The 20,652-nt window shown below is 33.3% G+C and overlaps 4 protein-coding genes across 6 annotated transcripts; 2 read left to right on the top strand and 2 right to left on the bottom strand.

Moving 5' to 3' along the window:
- Positions 1 to 1,794: 1,794 nt before the first annotated feature.
- Positions 1,795 to 4,404, bottom strand: LOC131940840 (endoribonuclease YbeY-like). 3 transcript variants are annotated; one of them, XM_059299712.1, is made up of 4 exons: positions 4,294 to 4,404; positions 3,389 to 3,917; positions 2,754 to 2,888; positions 1,795 to 2,094 (listed from the first exon to the last, which is right to left on the bottom strand). In XM_059299712.1, exons 2-4 carry the CDS (start codon positions 3,596 to 3,598, stop codon positions 1,903 to 1,905), a joined length of 537 nt encoding a protein of 178 aa, XP_059155695.1. In that variant the 5' UTR covers positions 3,599 to 3,917; positions 4,294 to 4,404; the 3' UTR covers positions 1,795 to 1,902. The 3 variants fall into 3 exon arrangements, with proteins under 3 accessions (XP_059155695.1, XP_059155696.1, XP_059155694.1); XM_059299713.1 differs by having other exon boundaries at positions 4,336 to 4,392; XM_059299711.1 differs by having other exon boundaries at positions 3,389 to 4,404.
- Positions 4,405 to 4,448: 44 nt separating this feature from the next.
- Positions 4,449 to 8,527, top strand: LOC131940839 (peroxisome assembly protein 10-A). Its single transcript, XM_059299710.1, has 7 exons — positions 4,449 to 4,609; positions 5,977 to 6,057; positions 6,274 to 6,350; positions 6,733 to 6,981; positions 7,315 to 7,481; positions 8,011 to 8,149; positions 8,362 to 8,527. Exons 1-7 carry the CDS (start codon positions 4,501 to 4,503, stop codon positions 8,446 to 8,448), a joined length of 909 nt encoding a protein of 302 aa, XP_059155693.1. The 5' UTR covers positions 4,449 to 4,500; the 3' UTR covers positions 8,449 to 8,527.
- Positions 8,528 to 9,198: 671 nt separating this feature from the next.
- Positions 9,199 to 11,365, bottom strand: LOC131940830 (pyridoxal phosphate phosphatase PHOSPHO2). Its single transcript, XM_059299685.1, has 3 exons — positions 11,236 to 11,365; positions 10,615 to 10,792; positions 9,199 to 10,500 (listed from the first exon to the last, which is right to left on the bottom strand). Exons 2-3 carry the CDS (start codon positions 10,788 to 10,790, stop codon positions 9,918 to 9,920), a joined length of 759 nt encoding a protein of 252 aa, XP_059155668.1. The 5' UTR covers positions 10,791 to 10,792; positions 11,236 to 11,365; the 3' UTR covers positions 9,199 to 9,917.
- Positions 11,366 to 11,396: 31 nt separating this feature from the next.
- On the top strand, positions 11,397 to 19,847 carry LOC131940829 (cilia- and flagella- associated protein 210). Its single transcript, XM_059299684.1, has 10 exons — positions 11,397 to 11,594; positions 15,922 to 16,151; positions 16,368 to 16,541; positions 16,891 to 17,096; positions 17,617 to 17,827; positions 17,991 to 18,076; positions 18,355 to 18,547; positions 18,685 to 18,849; positions 19,145 to 19,258; positions 19,367 to 19,847. Exons 1-10 carry the CDS (start codon positions 11,552 to 11,554, stop codon positions 19,607 to 19,609), a joined length of 1,665 nt encoding a protein of 554 aa, XP_059155667.1. The 5' UTR covers positions 11,397 to 11,551; the 3' UTR covers positions 19,610 to 19,847.
- The last annotated feature ends 805 nt before the right edge of the window (positions 19,848 to 20,652 follow it).

The following is a 20,652-nucleotide window of genomic DNA, read 5'->3' as shown; positions in this document are numbered from 1 at the left end:
TTCAACTGCAATTTTGAGGCGGGGGGGGGGGGGGGGGGGTAGACTGAGGTGTGACGTCATTTTAGGGGGGGGGGGGTCTGGCTTTATGTGACGGAGGGGGGGAGGTAAAAGGCGTGGCGTCATTTATGGATGACCCCATAGATGACAGACGAACCTAGTAGGAAATGTTCCCCTCACAAATTGCGTGTATCGCCTGAGACCTCCCACCTCTGACTAGACCTGTCTATGTAAGCAGCTTGACTAGACCTGCCTATGTAAGCAGCCTGACTAGACCTGCCTATGTAAGCAGCTTACGTGATGAGGTAAAACGAGAATCTACCCAGTGTTCGAGAGTCTCTCAGTTAAGTAGACCTCGACTCTAATCAGTGCCAGCCAAAAATAGGGTCGCGATAATGGTATCACGTGACACAATACTGCCCCTAATTTTGGCCAGCCAACAAGATTATTCTTCACTCACACTACAAACTTTTTAAATATCTGCATTTTCATCTCACTACCTGCATCGTCAATTTTGTTGGGGTAGTTCCTATAGGCATGTAGCATTACAAGTGAATGGTTTGTTTATATTGAATACGTATGTTTTTTATTTGTGTAAATAGTGTTATAGACCATTGGCTGTTGTATGGCCAGCTAGTTCGTATAGGACAAGTGGGGAAATGACTACTGCTCAATTATTTAGACCAGTGATTCTTAACCTGTGTTTGATCAAACTCCAGGGGTTCGGGGGAGGTTATGACACATGCCAAATTCATATGATTCACGATCGGATTTTGTCCGTGCGGACTATAGAACTATTAAGAAGAGTTTGGTGATTACAAATATAAAACTGGTGGGGTTTGTTACCTCAAAAAGGTTAAAAACCAATTATTTTGTTACCTCAAAAAGGTTAAAAACCAATTATTTTGTTACCTCAAAAAGGTTAAAAACCAATTATTTTGTTACCTCAAAAAGGTTAAAAAACCAATTATTTAAACCAAGTTGTCACAAAATTTCTGCAGATGTTAATAATAAGTCTAACTGTACATACAAACTTTACACATTAAACAAGAGTTTTCAGATTGTATTTCTTACAGATGCCAAATCAGTCCTGCAATCCCTACAAAATCCAGAGTCCTATATTCAAACACTTATGACAGCACTAGAGAGGCTAAAAAATACCTGCAGCAGAATTGTGCTGCAGTGGATCCCGGGCCACTGCCAGATCCAGGGTAACGAGATCGCAGACCAGCCGGCTAAAATTGGGGGAAAGAAACCACAACCGGAAATTTCGCTACACCCAAAAGAAATAAAAAGAATAATAAAAAACAAACAAACGCAAATGTGGTCTGTCACACACCCTCACTACATTAAAGACAACGGCTATTACAATTTAACACGAAAACAACAATACATAATCTTTCGACTTAGAACAGGCCACAACAGACTAAATCAACACATGCACAGAAAACTGAAGGTTGGGTGTAGCGAAATGTGCCCTTGTGGCAAGGCCCCGGAAAACACGGAGCACGTACTCCAGGAATGTCCTCTGTATGGCCAGGCAAGAGTCAGACACTGGCCCCAGCCCACCCCACTCAGGGAAAAATTATATGGGACACCTGACAAACTGGAGACCACAGTCCGGTTTGTCCACGAAGTTGGACTTGTTGTCTGAATCCTCCACCATATTAAAAAATTAAGAACGAAGAAGAAGAAGAAGAAACAAGAGTTTGTTAGCATACAAAAACATTTTTAAAAAATCATTCATCTCATTACAAAAGCCAAATGTGTTTCTATAATAAAGAAAAGATTTTTTTTTTTTTTCAAAACTAGCATTTCAACATGACAGTTATTTTATGCATAACCTTATTAACAACGATGAGAGGTTCATGTAAAAATGCATGGAGGTAATTAATTAAAGATATTTTAATGAGTCTGGTCAGATAGCAAGGGCTGAGCCTCAAAGTGACCAACACCCAACAATGGTGAGCACCTGTATCCTGTCAGCTGGTTGAACCTGGTCAAAATTTCAAGCTCCTTCCTGTACATCTGTGTCCACTGGTCTTTGGTTTCATGGTCAAAACCAACAAGGTGGCACAGCCCATGAGTGACCATTGTCTGCAGGGAAAGTGTTTTGTTAAGATGAGTACAAAGAAAATATAGATTCCAGGCAAATCACCATCAAAAAGATAAACATTGCAGTTACTAAAATAGGACAGAATTATTGCTGAATTATGTAGTGTAAAAATAGTGATTTATAAGCCTTGGACCTATAGTATACAGCAGTAACTAAAGTCACTAAAGACAATTCTACACTGAGTCATTCAAAGCAATGTTAAATTAAAAAAGAAAGTTATCAGTATTAAAAAAAGTTGGATACAATTTTAGCTCAACTGTAAGAATTACAGTTTATCTAAAAATAAAATGTGTTTGAAAAAAAGATGATATAAGTATAAGTCAATATAAGTGGTTCAAAATGTAATCCAGCAGTAATTTTTTAAATTAGATTTTAATTCAATAAATATTTTAAAATTACAACACTAATTTTAGCTACACAGAAATAAAAAGCGCATGGCAGTAGTAAAAATAAAATTTCTATTTTCAAAGCAACCTTAATTTTAGCAAAACAAATATCATTTAATATGTCCTGATCAAAGTCAACATTGTTTTCTACTCCGCTTATGATAATGTTAGGCCCATACATTAAAACATTAAATATTCAATTCTAATTTTAATAAATCCATGTGTGGTGTAAGTGCTATAAAGTGGATATTTACCAACATAACGCTATTAAAATCTTCTTTGTGTTTCTGTGATTCTGACCAAATAAAAGATGTGCAGAGTGCAATATCTCCAAGCATTCTATCTTCTTGATCAACATTTGGAAGAACTCCAGGCTGCTCATGGGATACCTGGTTAAACATGAAAGAAGTGATACATCTAGTTGCTCAATCAAAATACTTAGTCATTACTGAACTACATCTCCCAACCACTGATGACTTGTTAGCTGGACAGCTGCATGTATGACCAAAAACTAGTAGAGGGATGACCGCTAACCTAAAGGTCTTAAGTTTGTATCCCAGACTGAGGACTGTAGGTCATCCCTAAGTCCACTCAGCTCTGATGTGTGGCCTACCTGTACAAGGTAGGGAAAGTAAAGGTGGCTGTGTATAGAACTGACCAATGCTCTTTGAGTCACAAAAATAGAGGAACTCTACTTCATCTGCCCTTTTATGCCAGGTCCAAATGGAAACTGTAGCTTAAATTTAGATTCTTGACATTTAGAATTCCTAACAACCAAACTCTTTAATTGCTTCGGAAGAGGTTTGATATCAAACTATGGTGCCCAAATAATTATCCATAGCTCACATTAAACAACTTGCAAGGGGTAAAGTTTAAGAAAATGAATTACCTCAAGAAAAGGAAAAGCTAAGACATCTGTGACTCGATTAACTCTCCTGTATTTTTTGTTCAGGGCTTTGATTTCATTGCTTGAAACTAGCATAATTCCCAAATCATATGAATGATATTGTGTGAGCTTCAACAAAGTAACTGCATCATAGTGCAGCTGACTTAAGTTTAACTGAATTTTGCTTTGCAAATTTCTTATGATAACAGACATAATAAAATATTTAATAGTCGTAATCCAATTTTGAGTATTGTTCAAAATAGATAAATTAATAATAATTTATTTAATTCAAGTCTTTATCTTAACTGTAGTCTTAACAACAAGACTTGAACAGCTTTATACTTGTAGTCTGATAGATTACATTACTGATTGAAATTTGAATTGATTTTGAGAGACAGGCTAGCACAATTGATTCACTTCACTGACTGTCAGTGACTTTAGTCACAACTGTAGTATCACTGTAGTGTATAAATCTAGTTGATGCACTCAGCTGCACTGTATGAGTACGGCATACTTCTGTGTGCAGTTGTAGCTATATGATTAAATTAGTAAATTTAGGGCCTAATAAATATTTTTAAATATTAATAAAGTCTAGTACTATTAGCTAGAATATTGCAGCTACAAACAATTACTAGACTAAGACTTTTACTAGTAGTAGATCTAGAATTAGTAGACTATAGTAGTTAGTATAGGCCCATATGCCATATTACTAGAATCTAGTAGTAGATCTAGTAGTAGTTCCAGGCCTGCAAAAGATAACAGAAAAAAAGTCTTAGTCTTAGAAAGTCTTAGATTTTAGATCTAGAATCTTGATCTAGAATCTATCTAGATCCAGTGAGAAACTCAGAAAGTCCACACAGCAATGACAGTTTCATATACTGGCACTATTCAAAAAATAAACAGAGCACCGCTAACAGTCTTGGATTGCTTTAAATAGTATTATATTGTACTTTGTGCATGCTTGTAGCTAGAAATAGTCAGGCAACTTCGAATGTTTGTGTATTGATAATGAAAGTAGATTTAGTAGATCTAAACCGGAAAATGAAAACCAACTTCCGCTTTCGATAATGTTTTTCTAACAAAAACAACTGCAAACAGTTTCAACTTTATGAAAAATGTTTCAAGCTGCAGGCACTGCTGAAATAATACGTTCACACCAAAAAGATGAAAACTTTCTATCATCTCTTAGATCGCTTATTGTCGACTTATTCCAGAGGTTTACCAGTAAGTAGAAATATGGAACATATTTTCAAAATAGGTAATCTATCTGCGTTTATTAACTCGTCTTTTCTGGGAATGGATGGATGAATGGATGTGTGTCCGCAGCTTTAAGTCGTATCTCCTCCTCAACGAAGCAATATCGATGACTAGATCTAGTTCCAAAAGCAATTATGTTAAGCAAATTACCAGGATGAACATAGGCCAAAAACATTCCGGCTTTCTTTCATGGATTTCCCGGAAAAGCCAAAAAACCTCGACAAAAAGCAGTTTTTGGCCCATATCTCGGCAACCAGACCACTTAGCGACTTGAAACATTTATCAATCGATTCCTGCCATAATTTAGAACAATATTGCAGAAGAAAGTTTTCAAAAATATCCTTTCGTTCGGTCACAAAAATTTTTTTTAATTTATTAAAATTTGGACCGAATTATTAGGCATTTTTTCCAACCACACCACACGCGTCATCACGTTCAATAGCTGCGCCATCACGTTCAATGGCTGCGTCATAACGTTCAGTAGCTAGGCGCGCAATGGTTTTACTAACCCTGCTCTTGATTTACGCTACGACAGAGCTATTTTTAGATAACATAAGGAAATTGCGCTACAATTGTCACTAGACTTTTTAATTACCTTGTTTTCATTTTTTAGATTTATTCTTTTGACAAAGCTATCTGATCTGTACCGTGTGGTCGAGCAGTTGCGCTTCAAGTGGGTCATTAGGGTTTGAGGGTTTATAGTATATAGATAGCTAGCAAAGAGTTCTAGTCTATAGTTAAGTATAAAATATTTTTAAAAAATCTATTTTAATAGCCTATTATTGAAATCTACTAGACTAGTTAAAAGTATTTATCGTGTTAATCCCTGTCCCATTAAGACAAATCATAGAGCTAAACAGCGAAGATGTAAATGACAAGAAAAACCAGGTAATTGTAGAGTTTTGTGCATCTTTTTCCGGCTAGAATCGGCCTAGTAATTGATCCCATTGCGCAGATATAAAAGAATAAATGGAGTCTGTTCCGCAGCTATTAATAGGATTTAATTTCAGCCCATTCCCCATTTGCATCTTTTAAGTTTTGCTGACCAGAAAGCGGTTGGGGAAAAAGCTTTTTCTGAGCAGTCACTTTGTAAAAATTATTAGGGGCCTAATGGTCTCAAGTAGTAGGTCTATTTATAATTACACTAAAAAATAATCATTATTTTACAATGCATTAATCTATTTTTTCAATCTCTGGTTTTTATTAAATAGTGCTTTAAAATAAAAGAATCTTACACTTCTAGAGGAATGCTGTATAGATAACAGCAGAAAAGTTCCGTTAATAACTGTAAATTCAAGCTGATATTTAATGAAAATGTTTTTATGTTTTAATAGGTCCACATGTCTGGATTCGATGGCGACTCCATCTAGATTTAGTAGCTGACCTAATTTATTTAATTATAACAACAGGCTCAGGTAAATGGTTTCAAACATCAGTTTAAGGTGATAATCTCATGCTACACACATCATCTTAATTGAATTTTATTATATAATGAAATTTTTTTAAAGAAATAATGAATAAAAAAACTTGATAACAAAACTCTCGTCAAAAAGGCTTAGTTGTAAGATTTATTTTAAAATATTTAAAATGTATCACAGGTTAATCTTGAAATAACTCTTCTGTTGTTACAGAGCTGCAGACAGTGGGGGAGGAGTATGTGAATATCATACAAACAGACAGAACTCTTAGAGCTCTCCCATCTAAATGGGTAAGGATTTGGTGGCCTGTAGTTTGTGAAGATTTCTATAACATCATTGAAGGTTAAAATCTAATATCTTCGAATCTTTTGTACATCAGTAACTATTGCTGTTTTGCACATTTTAACACTACAGAGAATGTGATGCACATCTAGAGGGTTGGCCATCTTTTATTTCTTTGTAAAAAGAATAACACATTTATTTTATTTCTACTGTGCAAAAACAAAATAAAAACTTTTTAGAGTTCTTGAAGATTATTTTTTCTTTCAAGAAAATGTATCAATTAGTTTTTCAGTTTTCAATTGTCTGGTATAAAATGAAATCTTAATCACATTATTTTAATTTCTTTACTTATATATGTTTCTAATTATGAACTTTCCTTAACATTTTCAGAGAAGAGCTTTGATGTTGTTTCTCCAAGTTTGTGCACCCCATCTTTTTAACCTTTCTTACAAAAAATGTGAGCACATGTTAAGAAATTCAACAGCAATCAATCTTAAGCCAGCAACAAGGGAAACAATCCTTAGTATCCTTCCCCTGGTTGCTAAGGCAGGAACAATGATTCACAGGCTGCACATGGCTTTGTTTTACATCAATGGAGTATATTACCATATGGCAAAAAGAATATCAGGAATTCACTATGTAAGTCATTTATGTCTGGCTTTACTCATTAGTTTGTGGAGTAATATGTTGTAATTTATAAAGGTAAATTCTTTATACATTTTTTTATACAGTTTGCTCTTTTAAGAACAACTTTAGTGTTTTGATTTAAAAATAGTCATAAATATTTATTTAGCATGTTTTACTAATGCATTTGCAGAAATTTTACAGTTTATTAGTTTATATAGTTGTTTATTATACTACAACTTTTATTTGTTGAACTGAAGCCTATACTTACATATCAGTCTACAAGCGACTACATATCCTTGTTGATTGTACATAGAAATTTTAAAATGTCTATTATTTCTTTTTAAGGTACAATATATGGCGAAAGAAAGAAACGCCAGTCTAATGAGGCCTTTCCAAATTCTGGGCTACTTGTCCATATTTCAGATCATCTCTTCATTACTTCTTCACTTTACTTACCTTGTTATAGCACTTAGAAATCAAAAGAGTACCTTGTCAGTGTCAGCTTATGAGAGGTAAGACTTCATAGACTTGCATACTTTTTTTGGTTCATTTAACTAGTGGTAGAAATAAAATTCATCAGAATTGATGAACACCTTTTTCTCAAAAAGGGTCATCTGTTTGTGATGCCAGATAATTTGGGAATTTTAGTCAACCAACCCCCCCCCCCCTCCCACACACACACACACACACACGTGTGAATCTCCACAAAAATTCAGTAGATTGACCTCTCACATCTTATCTCAAATATACCAATACCAATTAACTAACATTTCTATATTTTGTAAAATGTCTTAATGAACTAAACTCCACCTTTTCCCCACCCATTCTATGAAACATTGACTTTTTCTGTACCATCACCCCCCCCCCCCCCCTTCATGAATTTTGTAAATGACCCTACTGTTTGTATTTTTTTCTGTGCTTGTTACCAAGATTGGAAATATATTTTCTTCAAGCTTCAGTGTCTTTGTCATATAGAGCCAGACTGTGCTTAAGTTGTTCCCTTGTCTCACAAGAAAACATAATTCCTATTTTACTTGTCAGAGAGTTGGGTAATGAAAGTCAGAAACTGTTGCCACATGAAAAGTGTCCCTTGTGTTTGGGGTGCAGACAGCACAGTACTCTAACACCCTGTGGTCACCTCTACTGCTGGAGATGTATACATGAATGGTGCCTTACAAAGGTCAGCATTTTAGTGGGGGAATAAAGCATTCTTTTCTCAACCTGTTAACTTGCCTTCTTCACTTCTAAACCTTAACTTTTCTTCTTCATATCTAAGCTTTAACTTTTCTTTTAAAAATTAATTGCTCTTTTAATCAAAAAGTTTAATTTTCTTTATCACATCTAATTTTTGCAAATCTCTGTAAATTTTTATTTCTACTATTTTATTTTCAGCAACAGTGTCCCCTATGTAGAGACCAGTTCACACCTAATCAATTGATTGCCCTTCAGAACTATGACACACTCAAACAAAAAAATTAAAGAAGAGTGGCCCTACAAGTGTCTGTGATATTTTATAACAAGTGTTTATGAGAGATTTTCCTTTCAACAATAAAATATTAACCAGAGCTGGGGTTTGATATGCTTTTCTTCTTAGTGTTGCTTGTTAACTGTGAAGCAGTCTCCTTTGGTTTGTAATGAATGTCCTCTAGAAACATAGCCTTATTTTTACAGCATACATCCAACAATGTTGATACCAATTCACCTAAAAGCTTCATACATGCTCCCGCAAATTATAATTAGCAGGTCAATTTCTAAAAATGTTATATTAAAGGAATTGACCAATAATTAAATGATTTTCTAAAATCAAGATAATGTGCTTTTTACAATTCGTTGTATAAGAGAATAGATCAAATGGTATTTAAATTCAAACAAAACATTGAGTGGAATTCCATTATAACTGAACATGACTGACCATTAACAAATAACATAAGAATCTGCATTGTGGGGGAGACATTTTTTTTATTTTTCCATTGCAAGTTAACTGACCCATTGACCCCAGTCACAGACACCCATTTTGCAATGTAATTCAATAATATATAGACCTAATATTTACATATAGTTTTTAAATAACTTATTTGTGCAAAATGCCATTATCTCTGATCAACAAACAGTAAACAAATACTTTGAACGTGATCTCAAGTAATGTCAGACAAGAACATAGCTGCCTACTATAAATAGGTTGAGCTTGATGATACCATAGAGACATGTAAACTTGCTCTTTTTAAAAAAAAAAATTAATGGTTCAATCCAGACAAGAAGAAATACCATTAGAAAATGGATAAATCCTCTTGCTTAATAAATGTATATTGCATGAGATTTAAAAACTGACTATTATTATAAGGGGACTATTCAGTTGTTGATAAAATGAGCAAAGTGACTTATAATGATTTTTGTTAAGTGCCCTTCTAGGATAGGGGTTGTTAAAAGAGCTCATAAAATAATAAAACATCAAAATATTCTGACAGTATAATTTATACAATAAATCTTTACTAAAGGCAGTGTCAGATTTTGACCCATAATTCATCTTAAGTTAAATGTTAGTTGTGTAGAAAAAATACATGAAAATCCTTGCTTAAATTTAAAAAATTATATTAAGAAACTGATGTTTCAGTCCAATAAAGACCAAAAGCAAGTTTTAAAAGTGATTAGAGTTACATCGACGTGAAGAAAAATACAGTTGTGCACGTAACTTGTTTCACTATTGCTTTTTTTGTAGTTGTTATTTGCAAGAACAACTGTATTAAGTCACAAATCTTTACAAAATGTTTCAGAAAAAAATTGTTACAAAAAAAAGCAAGCGTTCACATTAACTCAATGTAAGCAAAATTAAAGAACATGGCAGGCAAGAAAGGTGGGCAAAAAAACTTATATTAATGATAGGATTGTAATAACAGACACACTTTAACTAATTTCCAAAAGATGAACAGTTTGACAATTCCACATTACTTTTACATTTTAAGCAAAAACTGTACATGATTAAGTATATCTAATCCTGTTTCCCATGTGACAATGCTAGCTTTTAGCTCTGACCTTTTAACAGGTTTATTAGTTTGCTCCATTTTCTTAATCACCCGATGAAGCTTAAATCCAAATCGTGGCATAAAGACATCCTGCTCGCGTAGAGAAAGACCCGGGCATAAATCATTAAAACCATCTCCAACATATATAACATGGTTGTATTCAACTCCTTCTTTCTCGCGTTCTTCAATGTAAGATTTTAATATATGACCTTTACAGAGATTCACAGTGCTGAGGGTACACCAATCCTGTGTATGGTAGTGTTGCAGTGTCAAGCAACCAGCTGCATCAAATTGCGCAGGGTTGGTGAAAACTTTGTGTATGACTGCAGTTAGTTTTTTTTCTTCTAAAATGTGTCTTATGAACACAGAGTTTGAGTCAGAGATAATGATGTGATCAAAAGAACCACTTGTGCTGGTGAAGTCTAGCAGCTCTTTCATCCCTTCAGTTAGTTCAATTTCTGACATGCAGCTAAGAATACTACTTGGGGTGCATCCATTTCTATGTAGAAATCTGAAATTAAATGTAAACAAATTATGTGAAATGCTATTAACCTCAAGTTTAAGAGCTATGGTATTCAAACACAAGAATCTATGTATTACATTAATTGTGATTACATGTTCCTACTTAAAAATTTCTCCCATGTATTCAGTCCAGCCGTCATCTGCATATAAATTCTTTATTTCCTCTGGCAATTCCCCTCCGGGTGCTAGTTTTATAATATACACATCACTGTTTTCATCAATTAAAGAATGGTCAAAATCAAACACCAGTAGGTTTCTGTTGGATTTTAGGGATGACATATCTGAGGAAAATTTTGAAAGACCAATAATTCAAAAATGCCCAAATGGTGTGTAAAAGCCAAATGTTAATTTTTTACTAACCCTAGATTCTAGATATAAATCAAGTGTATTATCAAGGCTCAGAACTTTTAAAAGGCAGACTAAAAAAATGTTAGAACTTTAAAATATTGATTCAAAGTGTAATCACCTATTTATTAATAAGTATTAATTAGTAAATAATTACTATAATTAGGGCTAGACCTAGAATCTACATATTTTTTTAAATTACTGATTACTCCATTGTAAGTAATAGTACGTCTAATACTTAATACTTAATACTAAGTTAATACTATTACTAATAGTAGCTAGTACTACTAGATTCTAGTAGATCTAGTACGCGTAACGGGGTCACACTTTTTTAAAATAAATTACAGCCCACCATAAATTATAAACCATAAATTACTACCTGATTATAAAATTAAAATGTAGACAAGCTAATTTTGACTAGAATAAGCTGAGATTATTTATAATTAAAAGAATGTAGTTTCAATGTAGAGCACTAAAACTAGGAAAACGAAAGCTTGTTTATACTATTTAAGTTTACAGTTACCTCCCTTACGGAAATTACGTACTAGAAACCTGTGATTGTTTGCTTGGTTACTGACTGATCGGAAGAATATTCACTAGCTTGGTCTACTAGATATAATCTAATACTATGGAGATTAAAACAAAATTCGTACATTAAAATATTTAAAACATTTTTAATTTATAAAGAGACGAAAATGGCCACTGTTATGCATGGCAGACGCAAAGGACAAAACAAAGGTATGCCTAATTTTAAGCCTGAGTTTGTAACTTTTTTTTTAAATTTTAATTTAAAACATCAACCAAAAATCTGAAATCTGATAAATAAAATTAAAATAAAAGATCCCCTTCTAGAAATCTACTTATTTTTTTTTTGTAGAAGTATTATAATTATAAGAATGTAGGCTACTACTTACTACTATTACTAAGGTAAGTATTAGTCTAACATCTAACACATACTAATTTTAGTATTGATTAAGTATTCATTGAAGTAATATTACTATTACTGTAATAGTATAGTATTAATTAGATTTTAGATCTTCAAGTAATAATAAATAATATAGTAATAATAATAAAAAATATGCTTATTCTAATCTTAACTTTAGACTGAGTTTTAGACTTTACTTATTTAGTATTACTATTTATTAGGTACTAGGATTGGCCTCCCGATTCTCGCTGAACGGCGTATTTTTTCTCCCGTTACCGAGCGGTTTGCGTGTGCGGCTACGCGAATTCGACGGTTTAGTAAATTTTTTTCCTCTCCGTTATTGAACGGTCAAATTTAATGTGGAAATTGTTTTTCTACTTAAAAATGGACTTCGCCTGGCTTTTTGTCTTTTGTTTTTATTTTCATGGATTATTCAAAATGGAGTTTTTCATTGAAAATAAGGTAAGTTTGATTTATTTTTTAAAATTAACTACTGGACGCATGTCTTTTTTTATTGATTGCTAGAGTCCCTACACCATTTTCCTCTATCATACTGAAATTTGAAAGTATTTGGATGCAGCTCATAGAAGTTATATGCTGCCCCGTGGGGTGTATGGTTTAGCGCTGTCTTGTGCTTACCTAGAAAGCGAAAGTAAAAAACCGGAAGGAGTCGGGTCTCTTTATTTCTTAATACTTTACGCTTACACGAGAGGGGTATGATTATGTGATGTGTAGGGTCTACTGTGTTGTGGATGGGGAGAGAGTGGGGGGGGGGGGGGAAGGGGGCTTGACTAATTGTATGACGTCATACGGTGATAAGCTTAATCATGTTTAAAGACGGCCATTTACTAGGAAATTATTTATTAGATTGTGGGCAAGATATGCGTATCAACTTTGACTGTTTTTTTTTTTTAATTTAATATTTGCAACATCGTAATTTGTTAACTTATTATTGTAGGCTTTTTTAAAATATAGAATCTACATACAAATCGTATAGGCCCTAGCGTGTTTTATTTTTTAAAACTGTGTTCACCGGGAAACGGTCAATGACCGTCCTATTTGACGTCACAGAATTACGGGTGAAAGTGAGGTCAAGTTTTGGCTTTTTCTGATGTGCTACGTGCGTGAGGGTTGAGTAAATGTAACTTAGTAAACATCGGTGGGTGATACAACTTGGTGACGTCATTTATGGACAATTCCCCCCCCCCCCCCTGATAGGTACAAAGACTTTACTACATTTTTAAGTTTCTCATCGCATGTGTTTGAATGTAAACTTTGTAGCGCCGTGCTTTTTTGGTGTTATTACTGTAGCCTGGGCGACAAAGCTGTTTTATCGTGAGCGTTAATGACGCGAGCGCTTAGCCACGTGCCTTATTGATGAGCGGTTTTGTCGGGGATTTCAATGTCGGTTTTGTCGGGGATTTCAGTGTCGGTTTTGTCGGGGATATCAATCTCGGTTTTGTCGGGGATATCAATGTCGGTTTTGTCGGGGATATCAATCTCGGTTTTGTCGGGGATATCAATGTCGGTTTTGTCGGGGATATCAATGTCGGTTTTGTCGGGGATTTCAGTGTCGGTTTTGTCGGGGATTTCAATGTCGGTTTTGTCGGGGATTTCAGTGTCGGTTTTGTCGGGGATTTCAGTGTCGGGTTTGTCGGGGATTTCAATGTCGGTTTTGTGGGGGATTTCAATGTCGGGAGTTTTGTCACATGGCATATGGACAGTAGCATTTTGTGGTGGGATATTTTTAAGGGAGCCTTATATTACAAGGCCATTTATTTTTAACGGGATCGATTTTTCGGGACCTTTAATATTGCCCTGTCGGGGTATTTTTTTTATGAATGAGGATAATTTTAGCAAACAATTTTTGTACTTACCTACATTTTTATTTTGCTTTACATATGTGTTTTTATTTGCTACTTATATTTTATTTATTGTCTTGCTAATGAAGTATGTTTTATATTCCAGACAGAATATGCACTTCTAAAGCAGAGCAGAAACCATATGTAGAACTATATAAATTATAGTAAAGAATAAAGTTCTTTGGTGTACTCCTATATATAAATTGTTCATCATTATTTTTTTTACTCTAATAAAACTGCAGTTTATTTTTACTACAAGCATATTCATTGAGATTAAAATAAAAAATAAATGAGGCTCAGCAAGGGACAGTATTTGAGCCAGCAGTGAAGAAAAAATTATTTCTTTTCAAAATGACAAATGTTCTTTAGAAATGCAAAATATCTTGGTATAAATCAGAAACATTATCATAAACAAAATTAAACTAAATCTTCATTTAAAAGTAGTGTGGTTATGACTATGCCCAGCTGTCTTCAATTTCCATAGAATATCAGGTACTCATTACAGCTGGGTGGACTCGGGTATGTCCTATCAACCTCAGTCCGTGATCCGAACTTGAGGCTTTAGGTTAACATTTGGGCGTTCTTTCATCTGACCATGTCATCCCTTCATTTAATTACAATCACTGAATCAGACTAAGGGTCTTAAACAAAGTTAAAGGATTTGCCATCAATGTAACATCAACATATTTATTTTCACTTTTGGGACAATGATAATCATTTACATAATTACAATGTGAGTTGTATCAATTCTTCAGCTCAATGAAAAGAAAAACATACCTTGATGCTAATTATTTAGTTAGTATTAATAGTTAATAGACACACTTTTAGAACTTCATTCAAGCAAGCTCCGTGCTTGATATTTTTAATAAATAGATAGAACTCACACTCAGATTATGCGAAAAGTTTTGGTTTTTTAAAAGGGGGGTACCTTCTTCAACCATATATTTCTGGAAAACAGATGGAGTCACAACCAGTATTTTGATTATTTCTTTTGTAGTATAGAATTATCTTAAGTTAAGCAAATTTTGGAACTTAAATGCTCAGTAGTTTAAATTTGCCATAATTTTGTATTTCACATAAACCAGACTTCGGTTTTGTAGAATCGCATGATTTATCAGCTTTGCATCATGATATGCACAAATCTTTCATGCTATGATCAATATTTTGATATTATTCATTGACACACCCATAGTTACTCATTCTGAGTTATTTTGAGCTTAATATTTCTAATAGTTAAAATTTAAACTGTGTTTGTATGAAATCACTGCGTGTTCAAAAATAGGGGGGTACCATGTTTAACTTTTGTTGTTCAAAAATTCTACCCATAAATATCTTATTTTTTGGTTTATTATGCTTTCATATATGATAAAAAAAGATACTGGAAAGTTTAAACAAATTCTACCATGTAGTTTACAGGCTATGATCATTTTAGTGCACACTAAAAAAATCTTTATCACAGAAATTTAAAAAATCCTATGTTAAAAAATGCACCTTTTTTAATAGGAAAAAAAATCATAACTTTTTAACCGTTAGAGCTAAATAAAAAAGGAAAACTGTTCTGTGATTCTAATTTTTTGCTCCGTTTACCTGCAGTCATTGTTTTGCAATCAAACCATTTTTGAAATTATATCCTAGTACCTACTATTTATTTAAAACAATAAAAATTGTTAAAAGATTTTGATCTAATGATTTTGCATCTGTTGTTTTTCTTTAAGTTTTTATGTCCAAAATAAACCAAAAAATTGATGCAAATAGTGTTAAAAAATGTAAATAAGAGTTAGTCATCAGAAGCAGCATTAAAATGATAATGAGTTACTGTTTCTTATTAAGTTATTTCACTGACTGAATAAACATAGAATAGATATTGTCACAAAATATTGTGACTTAATAAAATACATCCAGTTGAGCTGTAGCACTGCCATTTCTTATTATAATAACTATAACTGAGGCATACAATTAGTGTACATCTATATATTTTGTATTTAAGATTAATAAAGTTTTATTCGTTAAATTCAACATGTGGAAATTTACATGTATTACAAACTCTTATTTACCTAAACGTATTGGACTCTGTGATAAATTATAAACTTAAGGGTACTAGATCTATGACTTGGCTGCTCAACAAAGCAAAATTAATATTTAAGAATTGATTTATTGTTAAGACCAAAATTAAATAAGTCAAATGTGATTGTTGGCTAAGTCATCAGCAAGTTAATTACTTTTTTTGTGTGCTGATAGTTGGGCTTGTATTACAATATTATTTTGTTTGTTCTTTCAGATATGAAAGTTTCATTAGATACAGAGGTTCTCCATGGTGGAATGATACTGCCTGATGGAACAGACTTGCGGCAAGTTACGGTCCTTACTAAACATGATTGGGACAGAATTGAGCAGGAGCTAAACCGTAAACAAATTCAAGATGAAATGGTTAGAAAACTGCGAGAGGAAAGAGAGGAGCAAAAGAGAAAATCAAAAGAGCTCATTAAAAACTGGGCTAACACTATTGCAGTAAGTTTTATTACTCTAAAATGTAAGATCTTTACAAAATATGTGTTGATTCTGAACAAATTTAGTTAGTACATTTAGTTCTGAATTCTGGAAAAAAAAGTCACAGGACTAAGGAGCTAGAAATTCTTTGTCTGTTACTACAGACAAGAAAAAAGATGTTTAAGCATTTTGTATATATTATTCTGATATTTAAACAACCATTTCAATCTTTAAAAGGGTCAAAGACAAAGAAAACTTGAAGCTCGCAGAATAAGAGAAGAAAAAGAAGAAGAGGAAAGGAAACAAATTGATATAGAAGAAGCTAAATATCAGGCTCAAAAGCGAAAAGAAGCCATTGAAAAGGCAAAAACCCAGCAGTATTATCAGACTGATAGAGTCAAGGCTTTCCATGTAGGTGACACAATGTGACTTAAGTATTTAAGTCTATTAAAAATTGCGAACTCACTAGTATTGATTCTGCACAAAACGATTATTAAAATATATTATTGTTTTATAATTAAGTTCACTAAAAGGTGCAGGTATTCGTATTGAGAGCATCATCACTAATTTTTTCTAAAATTCAAAAAATCCTATTGAGAAAAAAGCATGGCTTAGTTTCTGAAAATTCTGTTTAAAAAACAACACAACCCGAAATCACTGTGAATTAAAAGCTTCTTCCATGCTGTAGGCCCGTCTCTCCATTATCTATTCATCTCTATAACTTTTTATAGCTGCAATAAAAATTTTAAATATTTATTAGAGTGCTTTGACCCTTACCGAAGTTCTGAAAGAACGAGAAGCTCAGCTTGAGTTGAAGCGGTTGAAGGAACAGGCTATGGGAGACCAGGACCGAGAGTACTTAAAAATTGACCGGGAACTTTATGAAATGTCCATCAAGGCAGACCAAGAAAAAGCTCAATTGCGTATGGAAGAAGCAAGACGAGCTCAACAGTTCCAGATTGATCAGTGAGTTCTTAATTATAGTAAGATGCAAAAGCATTGGTTAATAAAATATTCTGCTTTAAGAACTCATCTTATTCTTATCCAACTTTGCTTTAGGATCATGCATTTTTAAACCGCAATCTACACCACTAGTAAAATCCTAATTTTACCTTAAGCATTTTTATTAGACATTTTAAATTAGACAGCAGTGTTAAATTATAGCTATAAAGCTGGTATAATGGGATGGCTTGGCCTAGCGCTAAAGTGCTACACTTCTAACCAGAAAGTCTTGTTTGAATCCTGGTTCAATTCAATAGAACATCCCTAATTCCATCCAGCTCTTATGGGTACCTAACTCATGTTAGGGAAGTAAAAGCGGTTGGGCATAGTGCTGACCACACCATCCCTTCAAATGCCGAAGCCAAGAAACGTGAATTCTACTTCATCGGCCCAATGGATCACTAGGTCTAAATAAGAGTCTTTACTTTAATTTTTTTTATGAAGCTGGTAAATGTTTTATGAAAATATTGTTATCATATTTTAGAATTAATGAACACTTGAAGAATGCTGGCAAACAGAAGCATGATGACCTAACTGAGGGAGAAGAGCTAAAGAAACTGGCCATTCAATTTCAAATAGAGAGAGAGAGGTTGGAGAACATTAGGAGAGATGAGAGGCTGGCATTGCTCAAGGAAAACATGAGGCAAATACAAGATGTTGAGAAAATGAAAGTTCTGCAGCAACAACAAGATGAGGTAACCCAAGCAAAATTTTATTTTAAATCTCAATTTAATTTAGTTGGAAAATTGAATGAGCTTGTTACTTTTATGTTTAATTGATTATTGTTTTTTTTTTTTGGCCTTGATTTTTGTGGTTTTTTTATGCCACTAAATAGTTTTAATTTGCATTACTTTCAAGGAAGAAGATGAAGAGTGCCGTGTGTTTGCCACAGCAAAAAGAAAGATGATGAAACTTAGAGCTGAGAAGGAACAGGAGATTCACAAGTAAAGTCTTTAGTATTTATCAATGAATGTATTTCTAGTTATATCCTTAACATTAATTTAATAAAAAACACATAGTTGGCCTAATACAGAACATTGTAAAGACAGGCAGTGCAGATAGGCACTTACAAGCTGAAGGCAGAAGAGTTGCTTAGCCTCTGACAGGAGAAGGAAAAATAATGCCCAATGGGTTTCAAACAAAATAAGTTATAGGTCTATAATAAGCTTAAATAATTTCTTCCTCTAACATCTAATATTTGTAAACAATTCCTGTTATCCAGTGAAAAGCAAGCCCAGCTGGAAAAAATCCGTGAAAAATTGTCTGCTCAGATGAAGTTGAAGGTCAAGGATGAAGAGACTAGGATACGTAATGCAGCCGAGGAAGCTGAGAAGAAAAGGCTGGAAGAAGAGAGAGCTAAGGAAGAAAAACTCTTGATGGAAATCAAACTCCAAGCTGAACACAGAAACAAACAGGTCGGTCAAATTTATAACTTACAGCAGTCTTTGTTTATAACATGCATTGTTAATTTTTCCTAAGAGCCATTTATTCCCATGTAATTGTTGATAGCTAAAGGGAAAAGTTACATTTACTCATATGAAATTACATGCAGCTCAAGGAAAAAGAAGAGAAATTAAAGCGTGATAAGAGAGAAGAGTTAGAGCTCCTGGAAATGCGAAGAGCTGCTGATCAACTCTTCCATCAGAATGAGGCTGAGAAAGCAATACGTCGCAAACAAGAAGCTGACTCACTGAAAGCTTACCACGTTGATCAATATGTATGTTGTTTTTTTTTTACATTCTTCTAATTGTTTAAATGATTCATCCAACTTTTTGCTATAATTGTACGATTGTTTAGAGGGTTATTTTTATTTATAAACAAAGTTTACTTCTAAGCCTAGCAGAGTATCAGTTATCTTGTATCTAATTAAAACCACAAGTCTTGACTGATGGCTACAGCTTTATATTTTCTTTGTTTCTGGGTTTATTGTGGTTTTGTTACTATTTTAAAGATAGGTATGATTGTATTTTTAAAAATAACGTTAAAAAAATGACTATTGTTTATATACATAGAATGAGCGTGTAAACAAAGAAGAGCAGGCCAGGCGAGCACAACTTGCCCTAGACAAAGCTAATGTGGAACTCATTGAAAAAGAGGAAATACAGTTCCAGGAGTATGCTAGAAAGGTGAGATTAAAGAAGTTTTTTTACCAAATCCTATCACATCAGATTTTATGTGTATTTAGGCCTATTTAAAAAAAAAAATTTAAATGTATTGTCTGATCTACACTTTAGGTCATTGACCACTGCAAGGAAGGAGGTCGCAATGTTTACCCCCTAGAAAAGGCTGCGAGGTGGGGATCTGGTGGAGGGTCAGGCCCCAACTTTCCTGGTAAAGCAGGGGTCAGGCCAAGCTACATGGTGTCAGATAAGTCAGGAGTGCAGATGCCACATTTCCAGAATGACACCACAGAAGAGAGCAAACTTCAGGTCTATGGAAAAACTCCAAGCAAAAATAGATTAGGATTTGTGTGGTAGTTTGCAGCAGTGTTAAGTAAAGTAAAAAAAAATGGATGACATGTACCTTTAACTTTATTGATGTTAACTTTAAGAGTTAACTTTGCTTATCAGTTTTTAACTGATTATGTTGTCAAATATTCTTCTGCACTATCAGATGCACATGATAGATATTTGTAATGTACCTGCCGTGAAACACAAATGTTTTTATGTGATTTAACTTACATTAAACCTTAAGCAAACAACCAGACAACAATTTTTTTAAAAAAAACAATATAATCTATACCGTGTCCCATGTATTTTCCAAGTTTAACATTATATTTTACTATGAAAAAATGTTTTCTTAAAGTATTATTTCTCTACATATTTTTCTTAAACCTTCGCCTTCAACCTCTTGGTTTTTAATGTACCTTTATTATTAGGCTAATGATTAGCCTAATGAATGAATGCTAATGTTTACAAAATGGTTGTGTAAATAGCAGGTTGGTTATTCATCTCTCTGGCCCAGACTGTTGTATCAGTAAAGTTGGGTAACCCAGAGAATGTACATAGATTTAGCTCTCAAGAGGGTATTGTGGGAATGAAAAAAAATAAAACAACATCAGAATTATAAACTTTATTTGGAATATAAAGAAACATGTTTTGTGATAGTACAAAGTATTTAAAATGAATTTTACTGAGTAAGTAGAACCAGTGTTAAAATGAAAATAAACATTTTAAAAAATCGTGTTTCTTTTATTATTTAAAAAGCCTTGTTCCTATTGGAATAATAATATACAGCTGTTTAAACTAAATATGAACATTTTTCTAATTAGGCTGTATGCTAGTATTTATAAAAATAATTTTGATGTTATAGTTACAATTGTAACAAACCAGGATATTGATATAATTATAATAGGCTGATTCCAATTTTTGGCACATTTGTACGGGGAATATTTATGAACAAATGTACTTCAAACAACACAACAAATATTTTATTTTTATTTAGTTTAATATATTAGAATATGGCAATTTTAGAACAATATACCCATAATAGCTGTTAGAGGTTGAACACAGATTATTTA

The sequence above is a fragment of the Physella acuta genome, unplaced genomic scaffold (genome assembly GCF_028476545.2).
Source record: "Physella acuta isolate Inbredline_101_S28 unplaced genomic scaffold, ASM2847654v3 ptg000333l, whole genome shotgun sequence".
Taxonomy (NCBI): domain Eukaryota; kingdom Metazoa; phylum Mollusca; class Gastropoda; family Physidae; genus Physella; species Physella acuta.
The sequence above is the reverse complement of the archived record's forward strand: the minus strand, read 5'-3'. Positions and strand labels throughout refer to the sequence as shown.